General features: G+C 35.0%; 1 protein-coding gene across 2 annotated transcripts; it reads left to right on the top strand.

The window, feature by feature from the left end:
• The first annotated feature begins 2,999 nt into the window (after positions 1 to 2,999).
• Positions 3,000 to 18,301, top strand: LOC133519707 (cytochrome P450 4d8-like). Of its 2 annotated transcripts, XM_061853765.1 has the most exons (11): positions 3,000 to 3,295; positions 8,410 to 8,499; positions 9,131 to 9,241; positions 10,593 to 10,778; positions 11,398 to 11,588; positions 12,989 to 13,055; positions 14,111 to 14,257; positions 14,416 to 14,614; positions 14,991 to 15,142; positions 15,423 to 15,599; positions 16,151 to 18,301. In XM_061853765.1, the coding sequence occupies exons 1-11, from the start codon at positions 3,139 to 3,141 to the stop codon at positions 16,351 to 16,353; spliced, it is 1,680 nt and encodes a 559-aa protein (XP_061709749.1). In that variant the 5' UTR covers positions 3,000 to 3,138; the 3' UTR covers positions 16,354 to 18,301. The 2 variants fall into 2 exon arrangements, with proteins under 2 accessions (XP_061709749.1, XP_061709750.1); XM_061853766.1 differs by lacking the exon at positions 14,111 to 14,257 and having other exon boundaries at positions 3,001 to 3,295.
• Positions 18,302 to 23,024: the final 4,723 nt, after the last annotated feature.

Below are 23,024 nucleotides of genomic sequence, written 5' to 3'. Positions count from 1 at the left end.
AACAACTGACAGGCCGATGCCGTACGGCAGACTGTTAATTAGTGGGCCCCTTTAAATTATAAAGTTACCTCCTATAATGTTACTTTCTATAATGTAATACGAGTAATGTGTAAAAATCGTGAAAGTTTAAATCGGTGAACTTTACTATGAAATCGGAGAATACTTCCGGGATAACATTAAAATACGTTTGTGCTAGCGTCCCAAGGCTCTAACCGCGAAAATCGAAGTTTGTCGACTGCGGTCATTTTTCTCTGTTACTCTAATTACGTCTTAGTGAGAGTAAAAGAGAAAGATCCCTGCGATATGCGAAAATTGGTTTTCGCGGTAGGCCCCCAGGAATGAATAACGAAATTATCGACATATATTATGTCAACTGAAGTCTTGATCGACCTACATGCATACAACACACCCTCACACTTATTACTTTTTAATTTTTACTCGAAATTTTTTTCTAGCTAGAATTATAAACGAAATTCAATGTGCCCTCAGTAGACAACAAGTTTATATCAATCAGCCTTTGAATATTAATATTATCTTATTCATTTTAAGATATTATTATTATTCATCCATATATGAATACATAGGTCAAGAAACTTTTAGTATGGGACCAATCCCGAAATCATGAAAAAAAAATGTTTTTCACATTTGCTATGGGAAGATAATTTTTTTTTCGCGATTTTGCGGCTAACTCCGATTTTTTTTGTATTATGAGGCCAAATAATAAAAAAAACGCCCAGTAATCATACTGAACACTATATATTCACACCTTAAATTAAAGAAGTGTATTTTATGCCATGTCCAATTCTTTCACAGTGCAAGCAATACGTCTCTTGAATGATCTGCTTCTCAGCATACGACAAACCGAGACTAAGTTTATGTTCAAGCGCAAGCTGCGCAAACATCTTTTTGATAGAGATATATATATATATATATATATATATATATATATATATATATATCTTCCTTAAAATGCAACACCGCCGTAAACTTCACTTAGCTTGTTTGCTCTTTGGCGTACTGAACTATAAAACTCCTGCATATCTTTTCAAGAAGCTATCTTGCATTAAGCTCCGCGAGCGCCGTGATTGTGGAATTCATCTGTTGACGCCGCGTCATGCCCCAGCCGCTTTCCGAGAAAGTTTTAAGTATTCTGCATCCCGCTGTTGGAACAATGTTCCGCCGCCAGTGAGAAACCTGCAAAGTATTCATAGTTTTAAGACAAAGCTTAAACAGTACTTGCTCAATCACCAGCTTAACCAGGAAACCTGCAGATTGGAAACAAGTTGCCTGTAGTCAAGACTATTATTACTTACCACAATGTTTTTGCTCCTTCCGCAATGGAATCGACACCATTCCCCACACACCATCCTTATAATAGTTATTTTATTTAAGCTGATTATGCTACTATTAGTTTTTCTTTTGTTTACGTATTTTAGTCAACTTTGTTTTATGGTTTTCATGATCGAAAACGGATTGAGATTATGAGTTTCATCTTATTATTATGTTTGTCAAATCTGTCACTGGATTTAATTTGTGTAGCTACCGCTGACCTGGCGCTAGTTGCGCACGCTTAATGCCGCACCACGATACGATCCGACCGGACCGGTACAGACTGGACGTTCGTTTCGTCCGTGCAATTTTATTTAGTGTTAAGTATGTTCGTCATGTTTATTTTATGTTTCTTTCCTTTTTTCTGTTACCTTCCGTGACTATTTCGCACTCGATGGTCTCATCGGAAGATCAGCGCTGGAAGTCGCCAGCAACATGCTGAGATGAGGCCATTTCGTGACACTTTACCCTCACTATGTTCTCTTTTATGTCTGTCTATTACTGTTTGTGTGTTTATGAATAAAACAAATTCTATTTCTATTTCTATTTCTATATATATATATATATATATATATATATATATATATATATATATATATATATTGGTATATATTATATGTATATGTTCTTAGTAAGTACTGTAAATTAAGGTTTTAGTGTTATTTACATACCCCGCGCCACCGCGCCAACTTTGCTTCTCTGTTTGGCCTAAAGGTTGACTGGTAGAGAATGCCTTGTAAAATTAAGTCCGCCTTTTGTAACTGTATATTTTTACCATGCAGTAAAGTTTAAATAAATAAAAAATAAATTTACAACCTGTATATTAAATTAAAATAAATTTACAACATCATAAAAAGGTATAAATAATAAAATATATATTTTTTCTAAATAATGTTCATATATTAAAATATTAAAACAAAAATTAGAACAATACATACATACTTGCAAATCTATAGCTAAATGACTTGCTAAATATTTTATTTGTTGCAGAAAGTTAACCGGTTTGAAAGGCCGTTTTATTACAGTAAAACCTCGATAGCACGAATCTCAAGATAAATGCCAAAACTTCGAGTTAACCAGTTTTCATTTTATTGAGAATGTCGACTTATAGAGGTTTTTATCTGTTTTTGTTCGTTTTAAAGAGGTTTCGAGTTACAGAGGTATAACAAATGAAAAGTTTGTATTAGAGAAGTACGTAATTATACAAACGCATAATATACAGTCTTATTATTTTCTTTAAGTTACAAAGGTTTGTAAATAAATGACGTTCAGTTATAGAGGTGATAAAACAATACGTATATATAAAAGTCTGACCAGTAATATAAGATCACGCGCCATATTGCGGAATTTCATCGGAACTAAATTTTTCATACTAAACTGAACTGTCACCCTGTATATGAGAATAACAGCGCCCTCTTGACAATGATCATATATTTCTGGACGTGCTTTATATAGAATATCGTATATATATAGGTAAAAATTGTACTAAATAACGGTAAAATTAATCGATATAAGTATACTTCGTCTTAATGAAGTTAAATATTTCGAGTTAAAGTACAGATTTTGGGCTACGAATTTTATTTCATGTTATCGAGGTTCGAGTTAACGATATTCTACTGTATTGACAAATAGGTAACTGGTAATATATACAGCCTAAAAATACAACTCGTTTCATATTAACATTGAGCTTAACGGCACCAAGTCAATTTTTGTTTGCGATTTTTTTTAAGTCAGTGCAAACTTAAAAGTGTAGTTTTTATAAATTATAAGTGTTTGAGTTAATTATTTCAAATTAGTGAGGATATCAATATGTTCTGGTTATTGATTGTGTTAATCGTCTGCGTGTATTTTGTGCGGTATAAACAGAAAATGAAGAAATTTGAAGAGTTATCTAAGAAATTACCAGGGGAGCTGCTCAGTCTGCCCGTCGTTGGTCATGCACATTACCTGGCCGGAAGCGACGAAGGTAAATTAATAAGTTTATTTTTAGATTTTTTTTTAAACAAGGTCAACGTCTTAAATTTAAAGATTTTAAAGGTTTTGGCGAACAGCGTTTCAATTTGTCTCACTTGCAAGCCTCTTCCTTATTGCACGCAGTGCTGGACTAAGTGAGCAAAAACTATATATGATGCGTGTTTTTTTCTATGAATGTTCTTCCTGTGTATGTATGCTCTATGAAAAAAATAACTGTTTTGTTCGCTGTTTTTCTTTTATCTAGAAATCAATAGTGCAATATAGGAAACAATAGTGGAAAATAAAAATAAAACTTATAAAGAGACACCAACCTGCATATTGTAAAACTGTTTGGGTTACTGAATATGACATATATATTTTTAATTTTATTTATTATATTAATAATTGAGGCTTCAAAGATTTTATTCCCGGTGTTAGGCAGAACCGATATTGTCACTGGATTCGTTTTAGAGCGCGTATTAAGTTAAGTTCAGTCGATTCAATATTTACCGAACCAAATTTTTGTTAGTTTTGACGACCAATGACTACCTATTTAACACATTAACATGCATTTAGTATATACCTAATATTTACATTTTATATTATAAAATGCACAAATTAAAACACATTTGTCAGGTACATCAAAAATGAAATTCTCCCGTTTCTTTTTTAATTTTTACTCTGTAAAATTCCCGGGATTTTCCGGGTGCATTCCCTTCCTACACAAACAGGTAGACTGTTCAATTTACATAAGAAATGTGTTTTCTTGCTTCTATATCAGCACATAATAGAAATAAAATTAAATAAACATCAACTCTGTAACATGTATTATAATATGTAGAATATTATATGTATACGAGTACATATAAAGTCGTCTAGTAAGTAAGTACCGTAAAATGGGGTGAGTAAGGACGAAATCAAAGTTCAAACCTGGATAAAAGTTTATTAATTTTTATATGTGGCACATTGATTTATATACAAAAAAGTGTTCCGGATGTATGAATTTTAGTTTGTCAATGATAATTTTGTTGTTTCATTTCATACTTCCAACGATAAATACCTACATAATATGTAGTAGGCAATCCCAGCTCACCCCGTAGTTTGAAGGGATAGCAATGGGGTGAGATGGGAAAATTGCTAGGGTTGACACTTTCGGATTATGACAATAGCTTTTCTTGTCAAGATAATATTTTATTTATGTAGCAAAATTATGTTTTATTTATGCTATATTACATAAAGCGATTTATTGTTTTCTGTAAGTTGTGACCTTTATTGTTATATTTTTTAGATATATATTTTTTAATTACTTTGGTTTATATAGAATTAGCAAGGTGAATCCCATCAAAAACAAATTCAAATGACTGCCAAGTTCAAATATTAACAATAAGCAACTTTATCGACTTCGCCGACAAGAGTATACTGATACTCGTATCAACATATAATAGATGGCGAGTTCTGTGTAAAAAGTCCTCAAATTTTAGTTATAGGATCATGCCACACATTTTTTTTTTAATGTTAATAGACAATTACTTAAGCAGTGCGTTTGTTTCACTTGGGACATGATCATATCCCGGGGTTTTCGGTGAGTAAGTGTTTGAAATTAGCCAAAAATTACAAACAGAATTTACTTTAGCTATTTAAAGTCGGTTAAACACTCAGTAATGCCCTGTATTACTGTATGAAATAAATAAAAGGCACATTTTAATATAATATGTTTATGTAATTTGCAATTTCTTCAATTCCTCCGATACTTCAATATTTTTTTGAATAGTATTTACCATTTAAAAATATAACTTATATTTTTCTGTTTTCAATAAGCCTCGTAAGTATATAAACGATATCTGAAAGGTTGATGAAACTTACTTTGGCAAATTTCACATAAAAACGAAGTTAAATTCAAACAAAACTTCGCCGCTTTCGACATCAACTTTGACAGTAAATTTGTGTTTTAAAATTGAATGATTTTGCAACTTAGTGTTGCCAAAAGAAGAAAAAATATGTTTCCAAATATAATCAAATTTCTTTAAGATCAACCTGAGCCCAAATATCAAAGTAGCTACTGAAAAAAGTAATTCTGGATTCGCATCCCTACTCCCCCTGCAGCTAAGTGATTTCGTGATATAATGTAAGACAGCAATGAATAGAGTTGGTGATATCGGGTTCCCTTGTCTGACTCCTCAGTCTATTTTTTTTACCTGTATTTTACGAGTTGGTGTGGATGTGGTGATACTACCTGTATAATGTGAACCTATGATGTGGTGAACCTATACTTACAAATATTTATCTTGCCTCTAAGTAATGTATGCTGCCGGGACTGACTTAGTAGGTATGGCGAGTCCCAGGAATTCCCCGTTCCGGGAGCATGCCATTTGACATTTGTTATGTACGGGTCCTTCACTTTCGTCCTAAGTAAATAAAACTACTACTACTTATATTTTTTCTGAATTTATTTTGTAGTTAAAAAGGTAATTTATGTTATTAACGTGGTATAACCACGAGAGCGTTTTTTGTAAAATTGGCTATTGAAAATTTTTTGGCCTTTATTTTCTGAATGACGTGCTAATTTACGTACAAAAATGTATGTCTTCTGATGTACGTACGTAAGTGTCAATTGCACTTGCCCCTTGTCTTTAAGCCGCTTAAAATGTACTAACTCGAACGAAGTTTATAAAATTTCCAGTATCATTTGATTACAGATGGTAAAATACATTAGATTTTGTAAAATAAAAGAAACAACAAAGTCAGACATGTTATTGGTACATTACGATACAAGTGCGCGAAGAAGGAAATTCTTATATATGGTTCTCCTAATCGATTTCGATGACGGCGGATGATCAGAAATTATGGATTTTGCCTGTTATGGGCTCTAATGTGGCTTGCTTTGTGAACTTGAGTCTTAAAGACCCTTTTGCAGACGTTACAATTTAAATAGAGTTGGTCAGATGCATTGTACATACTTATACGCGTAGGAGGGCTTCGGTCCCTCTTTGCGTTGTTGGCGTTTGGCATCCAAGTTATATTGGCCTGCCGCCTGGTTTTGCTCAAAATATTTCACGTAGTTAAAGATGGTTGAACGCCAAGATGACCTGTCTGTGGCAAACTCCTCCCAACGGTCAGGGTCAATGTTGCAAGCGTTCAGGTGTCGTTTGAGCACGTCCTTAAAACGCAGATGCTGACCGCCGTGCTTCCGCTTGTCTTCCAATAAAGTGGAATACGGAGTAGGAAATTTGCACTTGTATTGTAATGTACTATTGTGTACTTAAAAGTTAAAATATATTCCAAAACATCTGCATCGCAAGCAACAATATGTAGCCTAAGTGATTCTCAGAGATTTTATCTCGTCGTTTGGTTTTAAATTATAGGTTGAAGTGGACTTTCTTACGCACAGGCCGATTTTTCTAGCAAATATTTACTCAACAAGGCCATATTTTTCGTTTTGACGTCACGTGAAGGCAAAAGATCAAACTAAAATTTACATTTTCTTCGCAATAACAATGTCAAAAAATATATAAACATTTTTTAAATATTTCTATTTTTGAGACTACGAAAACATTTCTAAGTAAAGCCTGACAACAGTTTATTTGACCCTCGCCATTTTGTGGATTTTCAATGGTACTAATTTCTTTTACTGGCAACAAGTACTCTTTGACAACGAACGTTAGATGTCATCGAATATCACCGATGTAAAAAAACAGAAAATATCTACTACGGAAGGTAGATGCAAGGAACAAAATCTCCATAAGTATACCAAAAAATGTCCGACAAAAAAACCATAAATAGGTGGTGCTACAATACCTAGAATACTTGGGAAAAAATCTAATCATAGACAGCGTACTTCACTCCGTCAATAAAGCCTAGGTTCTTAGCTACTGTAGCGCTACTCTGGAGAGATTTGGAACTATTATTTATAGCTGACAGCTGGACACTTTATTAAGAATATATTGAAATACTTATAAACGGTTTTATTACAAAAATGCCAAAAAAACTTCCAAAGATGCGAAAAAAATTGTAGTGAATGCAATCAAATACAGCTTAAAAAAGACGAAGGATTATATATCATTCCAATAAACAATGTTTTAAAGTTGGTTGTTGACATGACCGGTATTGACATTTTATAGTGCGGTTGTATTGAACTGGTTAGTTGTTTGGTTTAAACTTTAATATTTCATTTAAGGTTTATACGGACACAAAGTGATAAGATTAGCCATATCACTGTGATTTAAACCCCTATTGAGATTATTTGGGGCATTGTAAAAGCTAAAGTGGCAACTAAAAATGTTTCTATCGATAATAATGCTTATCTAAAGCTTGCTGAAGATAGTTTTCAGGTATAAAACTTATTTTAGTGTTTAAAATTTAGTTATGTAAATTATTTTGAATTCAGTCTATATCATTAATGATTTAAATTTTTAATGAATTATTATCGTATAGGAAGTAACTAAAGAAAATTGGAGCAATTGCTGTGACCATGTTAAAAAATTTGAAGACGATTATGATTATTATTAGGAATAAAGGTCCTGACTGAACGTTTTATAATCGAGGTTGGTGGTCCTGAAAGCGACACAACATCTGATGAAAATCAGACTTCGTCAGAGTCAAAAAACTAGGAATATGTAAATATTGAATATTTAGAATCAGATTTTGACGAATAGGTAAATTGAAAGAACCGAATTCTCAGTAAGCAATGTTTTGACATTATACGAGTATCAACATGAAGCAAATGCCCACTACTCCGACGATACATGCCGTACGCACATTATTGCCATACGTAAGCTGTTTGCAGCGACACTATCTCAGGGTTAAATAAACTGTTGTCAGGCTTTATATTTAATAATTAGCATTTCCTGATAAACTCTTATCTCTTATTGCGTGGAACTGACAGCTATCATAATTTGACTTTTCAGGAATAGTAAACATTTTTCTGCTGTACATATTATTGTCAATTATTTTTATATGAAGTTCATATTTCTTGCATGAACTCTTATTTAACTTAAAGATTTTAAAGTGGGCAGTTCCTGTGAACGAAATAACTCAACGAACTATAACAAATATAATAATGAAATAACACGGACAAAGTATAGCAAACATGGTGCCTACATAACATTATTATTTTTGTTTATTTTGCAGACAACATGAAAGTCCTTCAAAGGGCGGGAAGGATAGCGGTGAAACGCGATGGCCTTGCAACCTTCTGGATGGCCCATAAACTTTATCTTAGTAAGTGGATGGTTTACATTTTCCCATTATAAAATATTGTCACCCAAAAAGTTTTAAAATGAGGTTTATTAAATGTAAATAAAAGCAAGAGAGTGCATACTGTAGATGTGACTCATTTAATCCCATAGCTTGTTTTTAATGATTCTGATCTCCATCTCTGAAGTGCTTCGCTAAAATCTAAGGCACCTCGGAGTAAAAAAAGGGAATGATAGTACAGTCAGCATCAAAAGTAGCGGATGAAAGAATGCGCCAAAAGTATCTCATATTCCTGATAACTCTCGAAATATAGATAAATCTCTAAAATTCACGTTCAAAACTATATCTTTCACAGTCTTAATTGTTCTACGTATAGAACCATTACTTTATTTTAAGCTGTTACAGAATGGTAGATACTTTTGATGCTGACTGTACAGTCATTTTATTTGACCTATTGACATTTAAGGCCCGTTTTGAACTTCAATATAGGTATCTCAAAAATTTGCAAAAACGCTCTTCTGTTTGATGAAACGTCACTTTGACACTGATATATCCGATCCATATCGTATCTGGAGCTGATTTTTGACGTATATTAAAATCGAGTCGGGCCGTTAGAATCAACCAATCAGCTATTTTTATGTTCTTTACATTTCAGTTGTGGCCGATCCTGTAGTTGCAGAACTGTTGCTAAAATCGCATCTAGAAAAAGATAGTACTATGGAGATCCTACAATTCCTTGTCGGCAATGGAAGCATTTATGCACCAGGTTTGTTTATCGAGATAACGCATACAATAATTAATAGGTAGGTAGGTAGGTATAGTTCATTTACCAGTAGACGAGGCCTCGTTATTCACATTTTTTTCCATTTTTTTATATAATTTTGGTTATAGCCTGGAAAACCCGCATTTTCAAAATTATATTCACCTTTTTTGGGTCCTAGTAGTACTAGTGTAAGGCGAAGACTTATGAAATGAATGAATTATGATATTTATGATTCTCTATACCTGTGTTTGAAGTGAGACAGCCCCTGGCCAAACTATATAATAATATAGAACGGATCCCTTTGTTTGACATAATTATTGAAAGTCATAGTGTAATGATAGTCATATTATCATTAGTCATAACTCTGAAACCGTTAACTTTTCAGGAATTTCCTTAGATTATCCTATAGATAGGTTAGGTTAGGTTAGGTTTGTTTTATGGCAATCCTGAAAAGTTACGCGTTTCTGAGAAAAACCAAATTATGACTAACGAAAATGCGGACAAACAATACATTATGACTTAAAACTTTATGGGAAACAATAGAGACCCAATATAGAACATACCTACCTAAGCCATAATTTAAAGTTTAAACAGGTTAATCAGAAACATCGAAAATTTATAACCGGGTTTATATACGCGGCTAACCCATGACCAGTGAAAACCTGTGTAGAAACGTCAGTAAATAAAGGTAATAAAATAAATTCGATATAGACCCGGTTATTAATGTAATTTAATATGTGTTCAAAACGCGAAACTTAATGTTTATTAGAGTTAGAGGTGCTTACGTTCATTGGATTGTATTTTTTCTAGTCACTGGTTGACAAATAAAAACAATTTTTTTATTTTTTTCTTTATAAATATATTATGGTATATTTGACGTTTTCCGCCGGTGTATGATAACAACAGCAAACTTAAGTTTGCTTCTGAATCATAGCCACTATTCGTTGCATTACTTATGAATCGCATTAAGAGGGAAGAATAGCTATTTGAATCCAACAAAGTAACGGTAACTTTCCACTAACTAAATCTTAACTTATCTTAATGGAAAATGTTTAGAAGTAGAAACACGTTTTCCCATCACGTGGTATACTTCCCTCAACTAGGGCTTCCTTTTGCATGTACCGTGGCCAGATCTTAGTATTGATCATTTGATCAAATGATCATGACAATGTCTAACCTAATCTAATCATATCATGCATTGATCAAATCTAAAATGGTATTTCATGAAATTAATGATCAAAATTTATGATCTGGCCACGACATATGTACAAGCTGACAGAAAAAAATAACAAAAAGATTTTTTGAACAACGTAAATAATAAACAACGACTACATTTTTTCAACTACCCATACAGTTTCCATTTGGCGCCCCCGCCGCAAGATCTTGGCTCCAACCTTCAATATAAAGAAACTGAATCGTTTTGTGGACGTGTTCGCCAGTCAGAGCGCCCTGATGGTCAACAAACTGAGACCATTGGCTGGGAAGGGGACGTTTCCCGTTTGGAAGTTCCTGACTAGCTACACCTTTCATTCTGTTTGTGGTAAGTAATTGTAAAACGTGCAGGTCATGTTTTTTTTATTGTGTAACGTGTAGGTCATGTTTTTTTTGCGTGCAAGTGCGGTACCAGCCTGTAAAGGCCTGTAAGGTTTGAAGGGATGTAAAGAAGGATTGACAAAAAGTGAGCCGTGGAAAGGATACTTACTTTTTCATCGTTTAAAAAAATTATCGCTACATTTTTAAGTACTCAGTGCACTTACGTATACAGTTATATTATTTCCCCACGCCAGCTCGTAAAGGCTCTCTTAATTCATCAAAAACTGACGAGGAAATTGCATTTTATCTATAACAGTGGTAAAGATGCAATTTTTAAGTTATTTTCTGATGGCGACTGGTGAAATTGACTTTTGTGTATTTTTTTTTTTATTTAAAATTTATTTATTAATTTGGATTTGAATTGGAGTGTTATTAAGTTTTTAGTATTTTTCTCGCGTTGGTTTTGTAAAAAAATCGTGATTCGATTTTAGAATCTTTTTCTTCCTTGGCATTAGCACGAAAAGTTAAACAAAAACTTTGCCCCCTAGCAAAACAAATAAATATAGGTAGTTACGATAAAAACGACTTTGACAAAAAACATTAAACCGGTTTTTAATGTGTTACAGAAACCACACTAGGCGTGCATACTAACGCTGATGATGGCAAAATGTTCATTGAACCCTTCGAAGAAGTTGTGGAGCAAATGACGTGGCGCATGCTGCAGCCTTGGTTGCATCCGGACTGGATCTATCGGCTATTTCCCCAGTACAAACAGGCGGATAAATGCAGACGTGCGATGTACCAATTTGTTGATAAGGTATTTTATCCACTGACTTATAATTATATTACTTTGTAAAGACGGGCCTTACGAGCACCAATAATGGGGCCAGGCCAGCACACTGGTGAGCACTCGAATGCGAGCCTATCGTGCAGTCCAGCGCAACTAGTTGTGATCAATCGCGCGCGTGATACAAACTCATCAACCAATCTCGTTGTGCCATTTCACTGGTCCGCACCAAACGAGAATCGGCCCAATTCGAACAAGGATTAAGACACGATAAAGATATTGGAAAGATCGATAAATAAACGACATGTCAAAATTGACGTTTATTTCGAATTCGCTGTGATCCCAGTAGATAAGATCTATCTACGATATATCTAACGTCAAAGTGACATTGGTTGCTCAAATCAAGCTGCTTCTGTCAATTATACGGCATACAAACGATATCTAAATGAGAACTTATCTAAACCAGAACTTATCGTTATCGTATCTCATTCTTCGAATCGGGCCGAATGTTCGATCGGAATCATATGAACGGCCGCCTATCTTTAGTTTTGAAATCGTTGATTTTATCCCATTTGACTTGAAATGCTTATTACTCTTTGGATTTTCAAGCTTTACCCCGTTGTGAAACAATTTAGTACTGTGTTGCACTTTATATTTCAAAGTGATAAAAAAAAACAATATAATAAAATAATTATTTATCGTTAACAACGACGGAATATATAAGTGCATAGTAAAAGCTCTTAGTACATTTTGATTTCAAAAAACGGTCCACATGACTGACACTTATCTTACACGTATCACTGACAGTTATCCCTTCCATAAATATACCCCTTTGAATGTTACCTACTACACATACCTTATTTTTTTTCTGATTGGTTACTAAAAGTTTTGATTGACAAAAATAAAATTCTATCTGTCAAACATTACATACCTATATGATGTTGTTGTCAAGCTGCGCACAGAAAAGTTGTCACTTGCGGCTCAACACACGTGGAGTAATTTTTAGGGTTCCGTCCGTAACTAAAATTGCAAAATCGGAACCTTTATAGTTTCGTCATGTCCGTCCGTCTGTTTGTATTTCACAGGTCACAGCCATTTTACACGGAAACTATAAGACTTATTTTATAAGCTCTAGTGCTTGTCTGACTAATAGCTCTAGTCCCAGGACTAGAGCCAGTCAGATCGGACTTGTATCCTTTATCTAACCGCCCTTTATATTTTATTTTAACAAATTATAATTGCATTTGTCCCGGTGAGCTTTGTGCCTGGGCGAGGAGAGGCTATACCTATTGTATTTTTTGATTGGTAAAGCAGTGCGCCTCTTTGTTTTCTTGTTACGGTTCCGTAGAAATTACGCTTAAACACTGCTTAGGATTCCTGCACCTTAATGTACAATTATCGTAATATTTAAATCTATGTTTTTCTTCTAGATTGTCAAACTGAAAAGGCAGGAAATGGAAGAGAAACAGCGCGAGGTTGGCTTTGCACCTAAGCCAGGTAATTAGAGATAATATGTTGATGGAAACCTAGAAGAAATGAAGGTCCGGTTGCGCCAACATCGCTCAGCAGTGAACTATCAAACTTGCAGGCCAATTAGTTATTCGATCTGTTTCCGATATGATATTGATCTATCTATGAAAAGTGTAATTTCTACAATCAAAAACGTCACTTTCGACCTTGACAGATCAGTGTCATATCGGGAACAGATCGAATAACTAATAACTAAAACTCGAATTGGCCGGTTGTAATAGAATAAAATTTTGCGGACATTTTTATAGCGATGTCAGACCGTTTGGCACAACCGACCCTAATCACCTCGACCTAAGACACACGACTAATACAATCGACCTAAGGCCGCGAATCAAGACCTGCTCTCGGCCAAATATATGAACGGCCTTGATTTGCCGCTCTCTGCGCCACGCGCCGCTTGTGTCTGGACATAATTGAAATTATGTCATTTCATTAAAATTAATATCATCATTGATATTCATTGATTGTTGAGGCTAGTAATGATTCGATTTGCGATTTCGGTGGAGTCAAGTATTATGTTTAACTCGTAATTAACTTTGCTTTGCATGTCCATTTAATTTAATAGAGCTAACAGACGGGCATACTGGACCGCGACCTTGGTCCGGTCAGCTTTTCTTTTTCGCTTTCACTGGTAGTTGTGTTGTGTCCTCAACGGACATACGGCAAACCACCTTGCACTCAATCAAACGGAGGGCATATGTATCTCAAAAAAACGAAATGATATCATTTGAAAATCGAAATGCACCAAATAATGGAATTCAGTTTGTATTATATACCTAACATTCCTGTCGCCGAAAATGGGTAAATTTTATATTACCATTAGTTAATTACATTATTTGGTGCATTTCGATTACAACAATCATTTTCGCTGTTACGACGATGTTATTTTTCACAAATTTAACCTATTATAACTTCTATTAAAAACATGAATCCGGAAAGACTTTATACACAAGCTAAATACTCCGTTTTCAATAGTAGCTATAATGTAAATTATCATTGACCATGTTAGCTTGAAATCCTAGAACCAACATCTCTATCATCATTATCAAACTATGAGTTTGACATTGCAACCCGGCGAGAGGCGTACTATACTGTGCCAAATGTTACAAAACCCGTTGGGCGGGTTCTCGAGCCGGATTTAAAAAAATCGCAGAGTGTTAAATTATGTGGTATGTATACGTTGTTGAAATATGATATTTTTAAACGCAAAAGCACAAACATCTTTATTCTACTCAATTATGATAGATATTTTAAATTATGAATGTAATTTGCGCGATATACGGATATTTTGAACCTTAACCCACTTCAATTTCATCATTATTTACAGATTCCTACCTCGGTTTCCAGTCTCTACTAGAAATGCTTTTAGAAACGTCCCTCAAAGTGAAAGGTTTCACCGATTTGGAGCTGCGCGAAGAGGCCCTAGTGATGAGTGCAGCTGGCACCGACACCTCGGCTGTCGCCGCGTCATTCGCGCTCGTCATGCTGGCACGGAACCCTGAAGTCCAGGAGAAGGTGTTTGAAGAGTAAGAAGCTAAGCCAAAATAATAACTTTACTACAAAAGCTTAGATTAGACATGGACGTTTTGGCACGTAAAATTAGATGGATACTTACTCGTGATATTTTTTGGATTCGATAAAATAAGATGGAAAAAAGTAATGGCCACTTCATATGAAATCTCTCTATTCTTCTTCTAACCTGTATTGAATTGTAGGGCTCAATTATACATATTTTCGTCTTTGCCTTGGAAATTTTGGGTCACTTTTTCTCAATCTATACACACATAATATCTGTTTCTCCAAGCAACGACGTCAAAAAATTTTGATCTACTATAATTTCCATTTGCAACACAGACGAGACGACAAAAAATCTCCTCATGTTAATAATCCAAATGTCCACAGATTGAACGACGTATTATACTGCCCAGATAAAGCCGTCACAGCTGCAGATCTCCCAAAACTCAAGTACCTGGAAGCTGTGGTCAAAGAAACGTTGAGGCTTTATCCACCAGTGCCAATAATTGTCCGGACAGTTACCAGTGACACGGAGCTACGTTAGTACTAAAGATGATTGTATTTCATTATTGTTTTTATTATATCCTTATAATTGCCGATACTTGCAAACTTGTACTTCTTTTGAAAAACTAAGTTCTGCGCATCTTAATACAACCGAATATCTCATTCAAACAAAAAACAAATTAACAAACAAAGCTCCGACGAATTGAGAATCTCCTTTTGAAATGTCAATTGACCTACCTAGAAGATTTTCATCTCTGTAGGTCAATTGACATTTCTACGGATAGGACGGTTGATAAATCATAGTTATAATTTCAGCATCGGGAGTCACAGTACCTGCGGGTACGGGGATTTGCATGCACATCTGGGCAACGCACCGCAACCCTCGTTACTGGGGCCCAGATGTAGACTCATTCAGGCCGGAGCGCTTCTTAGAGCCACTCAAGCACCCCGCGCAGTTTGTGCCGTTCAGCTTTGGCGTGAGGAACTGCCTTGGTCAGTAGGAATAAACATTATTTCAGTTACTTAATTTTGGAACGTTACCTATCGCAACCTCGAAAAATTTGTTGCCCGACGTTTCATTTGATCGAACATGTTTTTTTTTTTCAAACACCGTGGGATTTTTAGAAGGATAACAAATCTAACCCAACCTAATGGCTTCTATAAAAAAAAACAGTATTGACATCAAACGCATTCGGTCAAATGAAAATTTGGCAATTGAAACATCGGACAAACCATTTTGTAAGTCGCGATAGGATATCTTTTTGGGAACTTTGTGAGATAAATCACCTAGGTACATAACATTTTGGAATATGGAAGCACCGCGGACCCAAAATTTCTCGATGAAAAAAAGGAAAAGTGCTTAAAATACAAGTATACTAACACATTCGGACTCCAAGTTGCTTTGTTATAATATAACCTGCTCTTACTCGTAAAGAGTCATGTTCCAAATTATTTAATGGAAATGATCAAGACTTTATTAATTTATCACCAACATCACTGTTTTATTTACCCCCAGTTCATAGACGAAATTCATCTTTTTTCAGGGTATCAATACGCCATGATGTCCCTGAAGACAGTATTAGCAACAGTCCTAAAAGAGTACCGTGTTCTGCCACCAGCTGAGGCTGACTTAAAGACCCTAAACGAACCCATCAGGGTCAAATACGACATCATGATGAAAGCAGTGGACATGTTTCAGATACAGTTAGAAGTCAGATCACCAACCAATTCTAGAAACATTGGATGATTGCCCTAGTGCTGTAGGATAGAGAACATTATATTTGTGTAGATATAAAAAAATGTAATTACTATAAAACTTACAATTTGTATGAAATCCCTGACAGTGTCATGCTCTTGAGCAGAGCTATTTGAGCTTTAGTAAATTTTATTAGGTACTTTTAAAAATATGTTTGTAACGTCTATGAAATTTTAGGACCAATTGGAAAGTCTATATCTATTAGTTTTGTTGTAAGCTTTGTTGCAATGAGGTTCCACAATTATTTGATAAGTATCACAGATGTGTTTTTTTTTGTATACAGTAATAAATGTTTCACGCCGGATTTGAGATAGTCTGAACAGGAAATAAATAATAAAACAATAAGGTTTAGGTCAATACCTAACCCGCATTTTTTATATTTCTTGATTTTTGTAAATAATTTCTTTCATGTTAGTATTCACTAAATCTAAGGTTCTGCTCGAAAGCATGAAATAATTGTAAGGGCCGATTTAGACGGCACGCGAACTCGCATGCGATTTTAGTTACATTGCGGACTATTGAGGTTACAACTTATTCGGCGACCGATCAAATACCGCAATGTAATGAAACTCGCATGCGAGTTCTTGCACCGTGTAAATGAGCCCTTACTCGTACCATAAAACTTGCAGCTAGGGCACTTTGTTGGTGTGACCCTTAAAGGTAAAAGAAAATGATAATAAGCAATTCTCTGGCTTAATATTACAGGGTTCTATGTCTCATTTTTATCGAACTGAAATTTGAACTTTGTCATAGTGACATTGAGTCCAATTTCAACTATCTTGAAAATATAACATAGAACCCTGTCATATTGGGTCAGCGAATTCGTGATAAGAACAAAACATAACTTCCCAAAACAAGGGATTATTGTATTTAATTCTTGTGACTATTTAAGTTTTGTACCTTTGTACCTATTTGAGGTACGCATGTACATTGTACAGTCAACAAAACTATAAGCTTAGCTCTTCTGCATATACATATTTTTATATGCAGGCGAACTATTCGCTAATAGTTCTTATGTCTGTATATAACAGAGTAAACAAATAGGTACTTGCCTCGCCTTGGGGCCTTTTGCATTATAAAATACAAGCTAATATTATTAGTGATTTTGTATGTAAAATCTCTAACGCAGCGGCTTATGTGAGCGAATAACTCGCGAATGCGGCATTCGCGTTCACAACGAGATCGCACACGTAGGACACTTCCATAGGTATCAAAGGATTGAATTCACCCGCGCCGCGCCGCTTCGTATTCGCGAGTTATTCGCTCACATAAGCCGCTGCATAATAGTATTAGCCCCTGTTCTAATTTATTAGGAACTTCAGGATTGTTTTCAATGCTCTAAGTGAAAGACACTTGTTCCGGTGTCGGGATTCCTGGGCAGGAACCACATTAATTAAGGTGTAAATATAGATAGGTAGTTGTTTATTTATTTGTAAATCAATAAATTCGATAGACCGTAAAAGCAACCAACTTGGTCAAATACTTGGTTCAAATTCTTCATAATAATAAAATAGGAACCCTAGCATTTCGGATGAAAAAGTTAATTACTACTTACTTGTTGTTACTTTTGAGGTTAGAAAACATCTAATCTTAAAAAAAGGAGTGTACAACTAATTTAATTTAGTAGGAGTATACAATGAATACTCTTAATAGTAAGTAAGTAGGTATCAATAGGTAACAAAGCTCTTAAACTTAGACAAACCCGAAGTTTGTCTAATTTTTTCTTTCATTTATGAAAATATTTTTCTATTAAACTGCCTCATCCAAATACTCGTAAAATTACACCGAAACAAAGATATAAATATATTTTTGGACTCACGACTATATTAGTTGGGTGGTTTTACGGTACCTATTAATATGAAAGAATTTGTGTTATTTTATTACTATCGAGTTAATTTAACCCTATTATTGACATTTCAGTAGTTAATACAGGTAATGCCACGCGTTAATAGTACATTACGATACAAGTGCGAAAAGTAGGACATTACCTATTCGCACGTGTATCGCACAAAGTTTTACAGTACATATGGTTATACAGTACATACCTTTAAATTTTCGACATAGTTACGAGGCATTGTACCAAGGAAACTGGCGGCATATCCTCGGTGTACCGCAATATTGATATTAAATACGTTGTGCGACAAAGCCGCCAGCTCTTCGGTCGCCGGCCGCGTAGCCAACGTTACAAGTTACAATCGTTAACGCTCCGTAGCGTAGCGTAGTCATCTCTCTCTATCACTCTTCCTAATTAGTGCGACTGTGACAGTTGCGTGTCGTTCGCCACGGAGCGTGAACGACGAGTTACGTCAACCAGACGCTTCGCGATTTCCGCAACTCCGGCCGCTTACTAATTAAATTAATGGTGAGTTTATAGTGTATACTTATTTGCGACGACATTGTTAATTGATTTATGACTCAGCAACTTATATGGAAAAATCAGTTTGACGTTGTTGGGTTTTCACGGTAACTTCTGCTTTTTCAACTGGCTTCTGGTATTTATTTTGCCATTGTCATAATTATTAAGACGGATGTTTATAATCGACAATGATATATGTGAATAATTGAGAAGTCAACAATTGATCACAACTGTACAAATATTCTTTATACAAAATAAAAAATACAAAATTATACAAAATTCTTTATTTCGTAATAATATACATTTTTGTGATGCAGGGGATGGAGCCGCCCGGTAAATAAAACAATGCGTGTGTTGGGAGGCACCGCTCTTCCCTAGATTTACAACTAGTACATATATATATATATATATATATATATATATATATATATATATATATATATATATATATATATATTATATTATAACTACATGTATGCGACCTGCTGACATTTTTCTACCGCGATACAACCGGCTTACGATTTTTTTGACTATCAATAGCATCTAAACAATCAATCCACAACCTACCAACTGAGTGGTAGCTGACGTCCACGAGGGTTCATCACATATAGCCGTTAACCACTATAGGAGTTATGGCCCGAGAGGCGATTGATAATGGAAATCTGTTCCTGGCTCACGGACTATCGTCTGGCGAACCGGTAATTAGTGGGCCCCTTTATACCTATGGGCTAACCTTTTATTTTTACTTACTATAAGCATGAGGAGGTATTGTAGTGGTCTGAAGGCAGGTAAACGCAGTATTACCGGAAGACCAATTAATTCGTTAGACAGGTCTAAGAAAATGGACTGACACTTATATTATAAAGGTCTGTCAAGCCATTTCCGTCAGTAGAAAAACGGGACAAATTTTAAAAATGTAAGCGTGAAGGGTTATCGGCCCATAGAAAACCTTTTCGCACCTTTTTTACTAAGTTTTAAGTAACGCTTTATGTCATAAACACTAACATCACTCAAACGCCAAGGTTCCGGGTAATACTTGAAAGTGTGAAGGTTACTTTGACAGCGTACGTCATGACACCTATAGTCGTCCTTGGCGCTGTGGGCTCGACTAGTAACCACGCCTTTAGGGGTTCTTGGCGTTCAAAGGGTTAACGAACATGTTAATTTGCTGGTGTTCCGCTGCTGGCTGATCACTTCAAAAAATTCAAAATTCAAAAATGTATTCTGCAAGGAGGCCTCAAAGCACAAAACAGGGCTCTTTTACTAGTCAATACATAACATTTATAGTAAAATCATAGAGTGACGTGAAAAATACATAACAACACTTATAAATACAACAGCCAATGCCTGGGCAAACATTACATTACAATAAACTTAAAATAGATAATTACTACAACACAATAGAGATGTATAGTCTCTATGGTTAAAAATACATCAAATCTATATAAAAGGTCCCCAATGTCAGAGTACTAATACTAATAAGATTTGGAGGTGTAAAGTGCCTCCAAGTGTCAAAATGAAAATTATACTAAATAAATAAATCGCGTCTGGCCTGATAAGCTAGCAGTCTCATAAACGAATGTTACACAATACATTAACTAGTATGTACCCAACAAGTCAAGTATATTATACAATATTACAGAGACGTATAGTCTCCACGGTTAATACATTAAGTTTGTTTTACTCCCTTCGCTCATATTTTAATTTATCGCCACTCGTTTCAAATTTCCTATTTTTGCACTTGTATCATAATGTAAGTACTATACTATTTTCTTTGTGTGGCCTACTCCACATCAAAGTACGCAAACAAAACAGAGTCACAAAACCTTTTTCGTGTGGACCCACTCACGACAGCCGACAACATGGCGGCGCGCGGGCTGGCAACCGTTGCTAGACCGCCGGTAATGCGTGCGCCGCGCCGCCCGCGTCTGTCATCAGTGTTACCTACGTCACGGGATCGATCGCTCGCACATCGTCAACGCCAGTTAAATCCTATCCGCGTACTTGACTAGTAGCTTATCGTGATACTAACCTATGGATTCACGGACTAATATAAATGGTATGGTGCATGAACCTAATTAGTGTTTCGGTGAACTGTGTGTGCCTGTGCTAACCGCTTGTGTTTAATATTAACTTAAATAATAATAACTTTTTAACTGGATTTCGAACATTACATATTGTTTATTAAGTGCGTGCATTATTATTTACGATCCACGTAGGTTTAACACCCACACTTGCATTCTTTCCATATTTTTTCACCGTTCAAACCGTCCCTGGACCTAGAAATATTGCAATACCAAAATTAGCCAAATCGGTCCAGCCTTCCGCTAATTTAACGAAAAGTTATAAATAGCAGCGAGATCTTTACTTTACTTTACTTAGTAACAATGTACCTACACATAAAAAAGCGCCACCTACAACGACGATTCGTATTTACTATCACGAATTTAAATTGTCAAAATAATAACCTGAACAAATTTAAAATGTAAGTTTCTTAATATCAACGATTGTTTAAAATGCATAACATCATCCCCATATGAGACCTATTTTGATCAAGAGAAATCAAAATAATATGATCCTAGCTAAACTATACGTGAAAAGTAATCCCATATTGTTTCCAGTGTTTGTTGGAACGACTAGCACATCATTTATCTGCACAATAAGGCATATTTCTTTTATTAAAGATTTAATTTTAATACTTCTTACTACGACTGTGACAATGGGCCGCCATTTGCGAACTAAATAGCTCCACGCGCGGCGCAAAGTTGACGCCCCGCCCGCTTCGGCACAATATGTGTGGGGTCATTTTGCAGAGCTAGTTCGTCATCTATGTTTATTATCAATCGCTGTATCGCACACACTGTTTAGTTTTGCAATTCAAAGTTTTGCTAATCCAAAATTCATACCTACTATTTTTAAAGCAAATTTTGTTAAGTATAGCTTGCGAAAAAAAATACATTTATCAAACCCTTTTGAACCCTAAAAAAATGATATCATTATAGTACAACTAATTATATGACTTGTTACCGTAATAACTCTAGTTATAGTTATATAATTAGTTGTGCTACTACTACTAGGCAGGTTCTATAGTATATATAGGCATGTATGTAGACCTGCCTTTGTATTGCCAAGTCACATAATTACTATTTAGATTTTACTTCACGCATCTTGTTGTTGCGTACCTAAATACTATAATTACGTATACCTTATCATATTTTAATTGTAGTTCTATTAAATAATTATTCTGGCCAGTAATAAACGCGGTAGTGTTTATGCTATTTAAGAGCTATTTCAAACAATTAGTGTACTAGAAATAAATAATAATTCAAGTTATTTTTGTTGAAGTTACTATAAAGAGTATTTTACAAGTATTTTAAGTATTTTACACAAAATACAGGGAGGATAATGTAGCAAATTTTTAATGAATTATTTACACAAAAAAGGATGGAGAAAAATAACCGATCGCCCCGAAACTACCTTTCCATACAAACGTGGAATTTTCTTCACTGGATATTAACACTATTCAAAATATATTGACACAATTTGATGTAGGTATTATACAGGGTGTATTTTTAATACGACCACATAATCAAATTGTAGTTAGTTTTGGCTGTAATGAACACACTTTCATAGGTTTAATAAAAAATTGTCGATTTTTTTTTCCGTATAAAATAATTCAGCAAGCAATGTATCACTACATTGTTTTAACTCAAAATGTCGCACTTAGTAAAGGTGACAGTCCATTTCCAACTGCAGCTGCACTACCGTTGCGACATTACTGGTGCGACATTACTGCAGCGGCCGACTGCTGCTGTTTGCGGCGTGCAGTCGCGGCAGCGTTCGTCAGTTGATTGTCAAAGTCAATGAATAATGTCACTGTCAGACGTATAAATAAAATTACTAATTTACTTATTTGTATTTTTTACGAGAAGAAGTAAGTGACGATAATGCTACATGGTACACGAAAACGAAAAACAGTTTGCCTTTCTACAAAAGTCACATTCAGTCGAAGGCAGCTACGCAATATTATTAAAAAACCAGATATTGTTGGTGATCGTTTGTTTGCCGATTAAATGAATAACAATTTAACTACAAATTGAAGAAATACAACCAAATTACTCGAATTAAATGAATGTAGAGGAGAAATATTTATTCACTTAAGGTAAGTAACATTTTGAAATTATCTTCCCCATCCTCTTGACTAAATGCGTGACCACCGCACACAGCAACCCGACGAGAGCGGGACTCATGTTGCTCGTGATGGATACGGTATGCGCACTTGATCCACCTGCATCACGTGATCCAG

Source organism: Cydia pomonella, chromosome 7 (genome assembly GCF_033807575.1).
Source record: "Cydia pomonella isolate Wapato2018A chromosome 7, ilCydPomo1, whole genome shotgun sequence".
Lineage (NCBI taxonomy): Eukaryota > Metazoa > Arthropoda > Insecta > Lepidoptera > Tortricidae > Cydia > Cydia pomonella.
The sequence above is the reverse complement of the archived record's forward strand: the minus strand, read 5'-3'. Positions and strand labels throughout refer to the sequence as shown.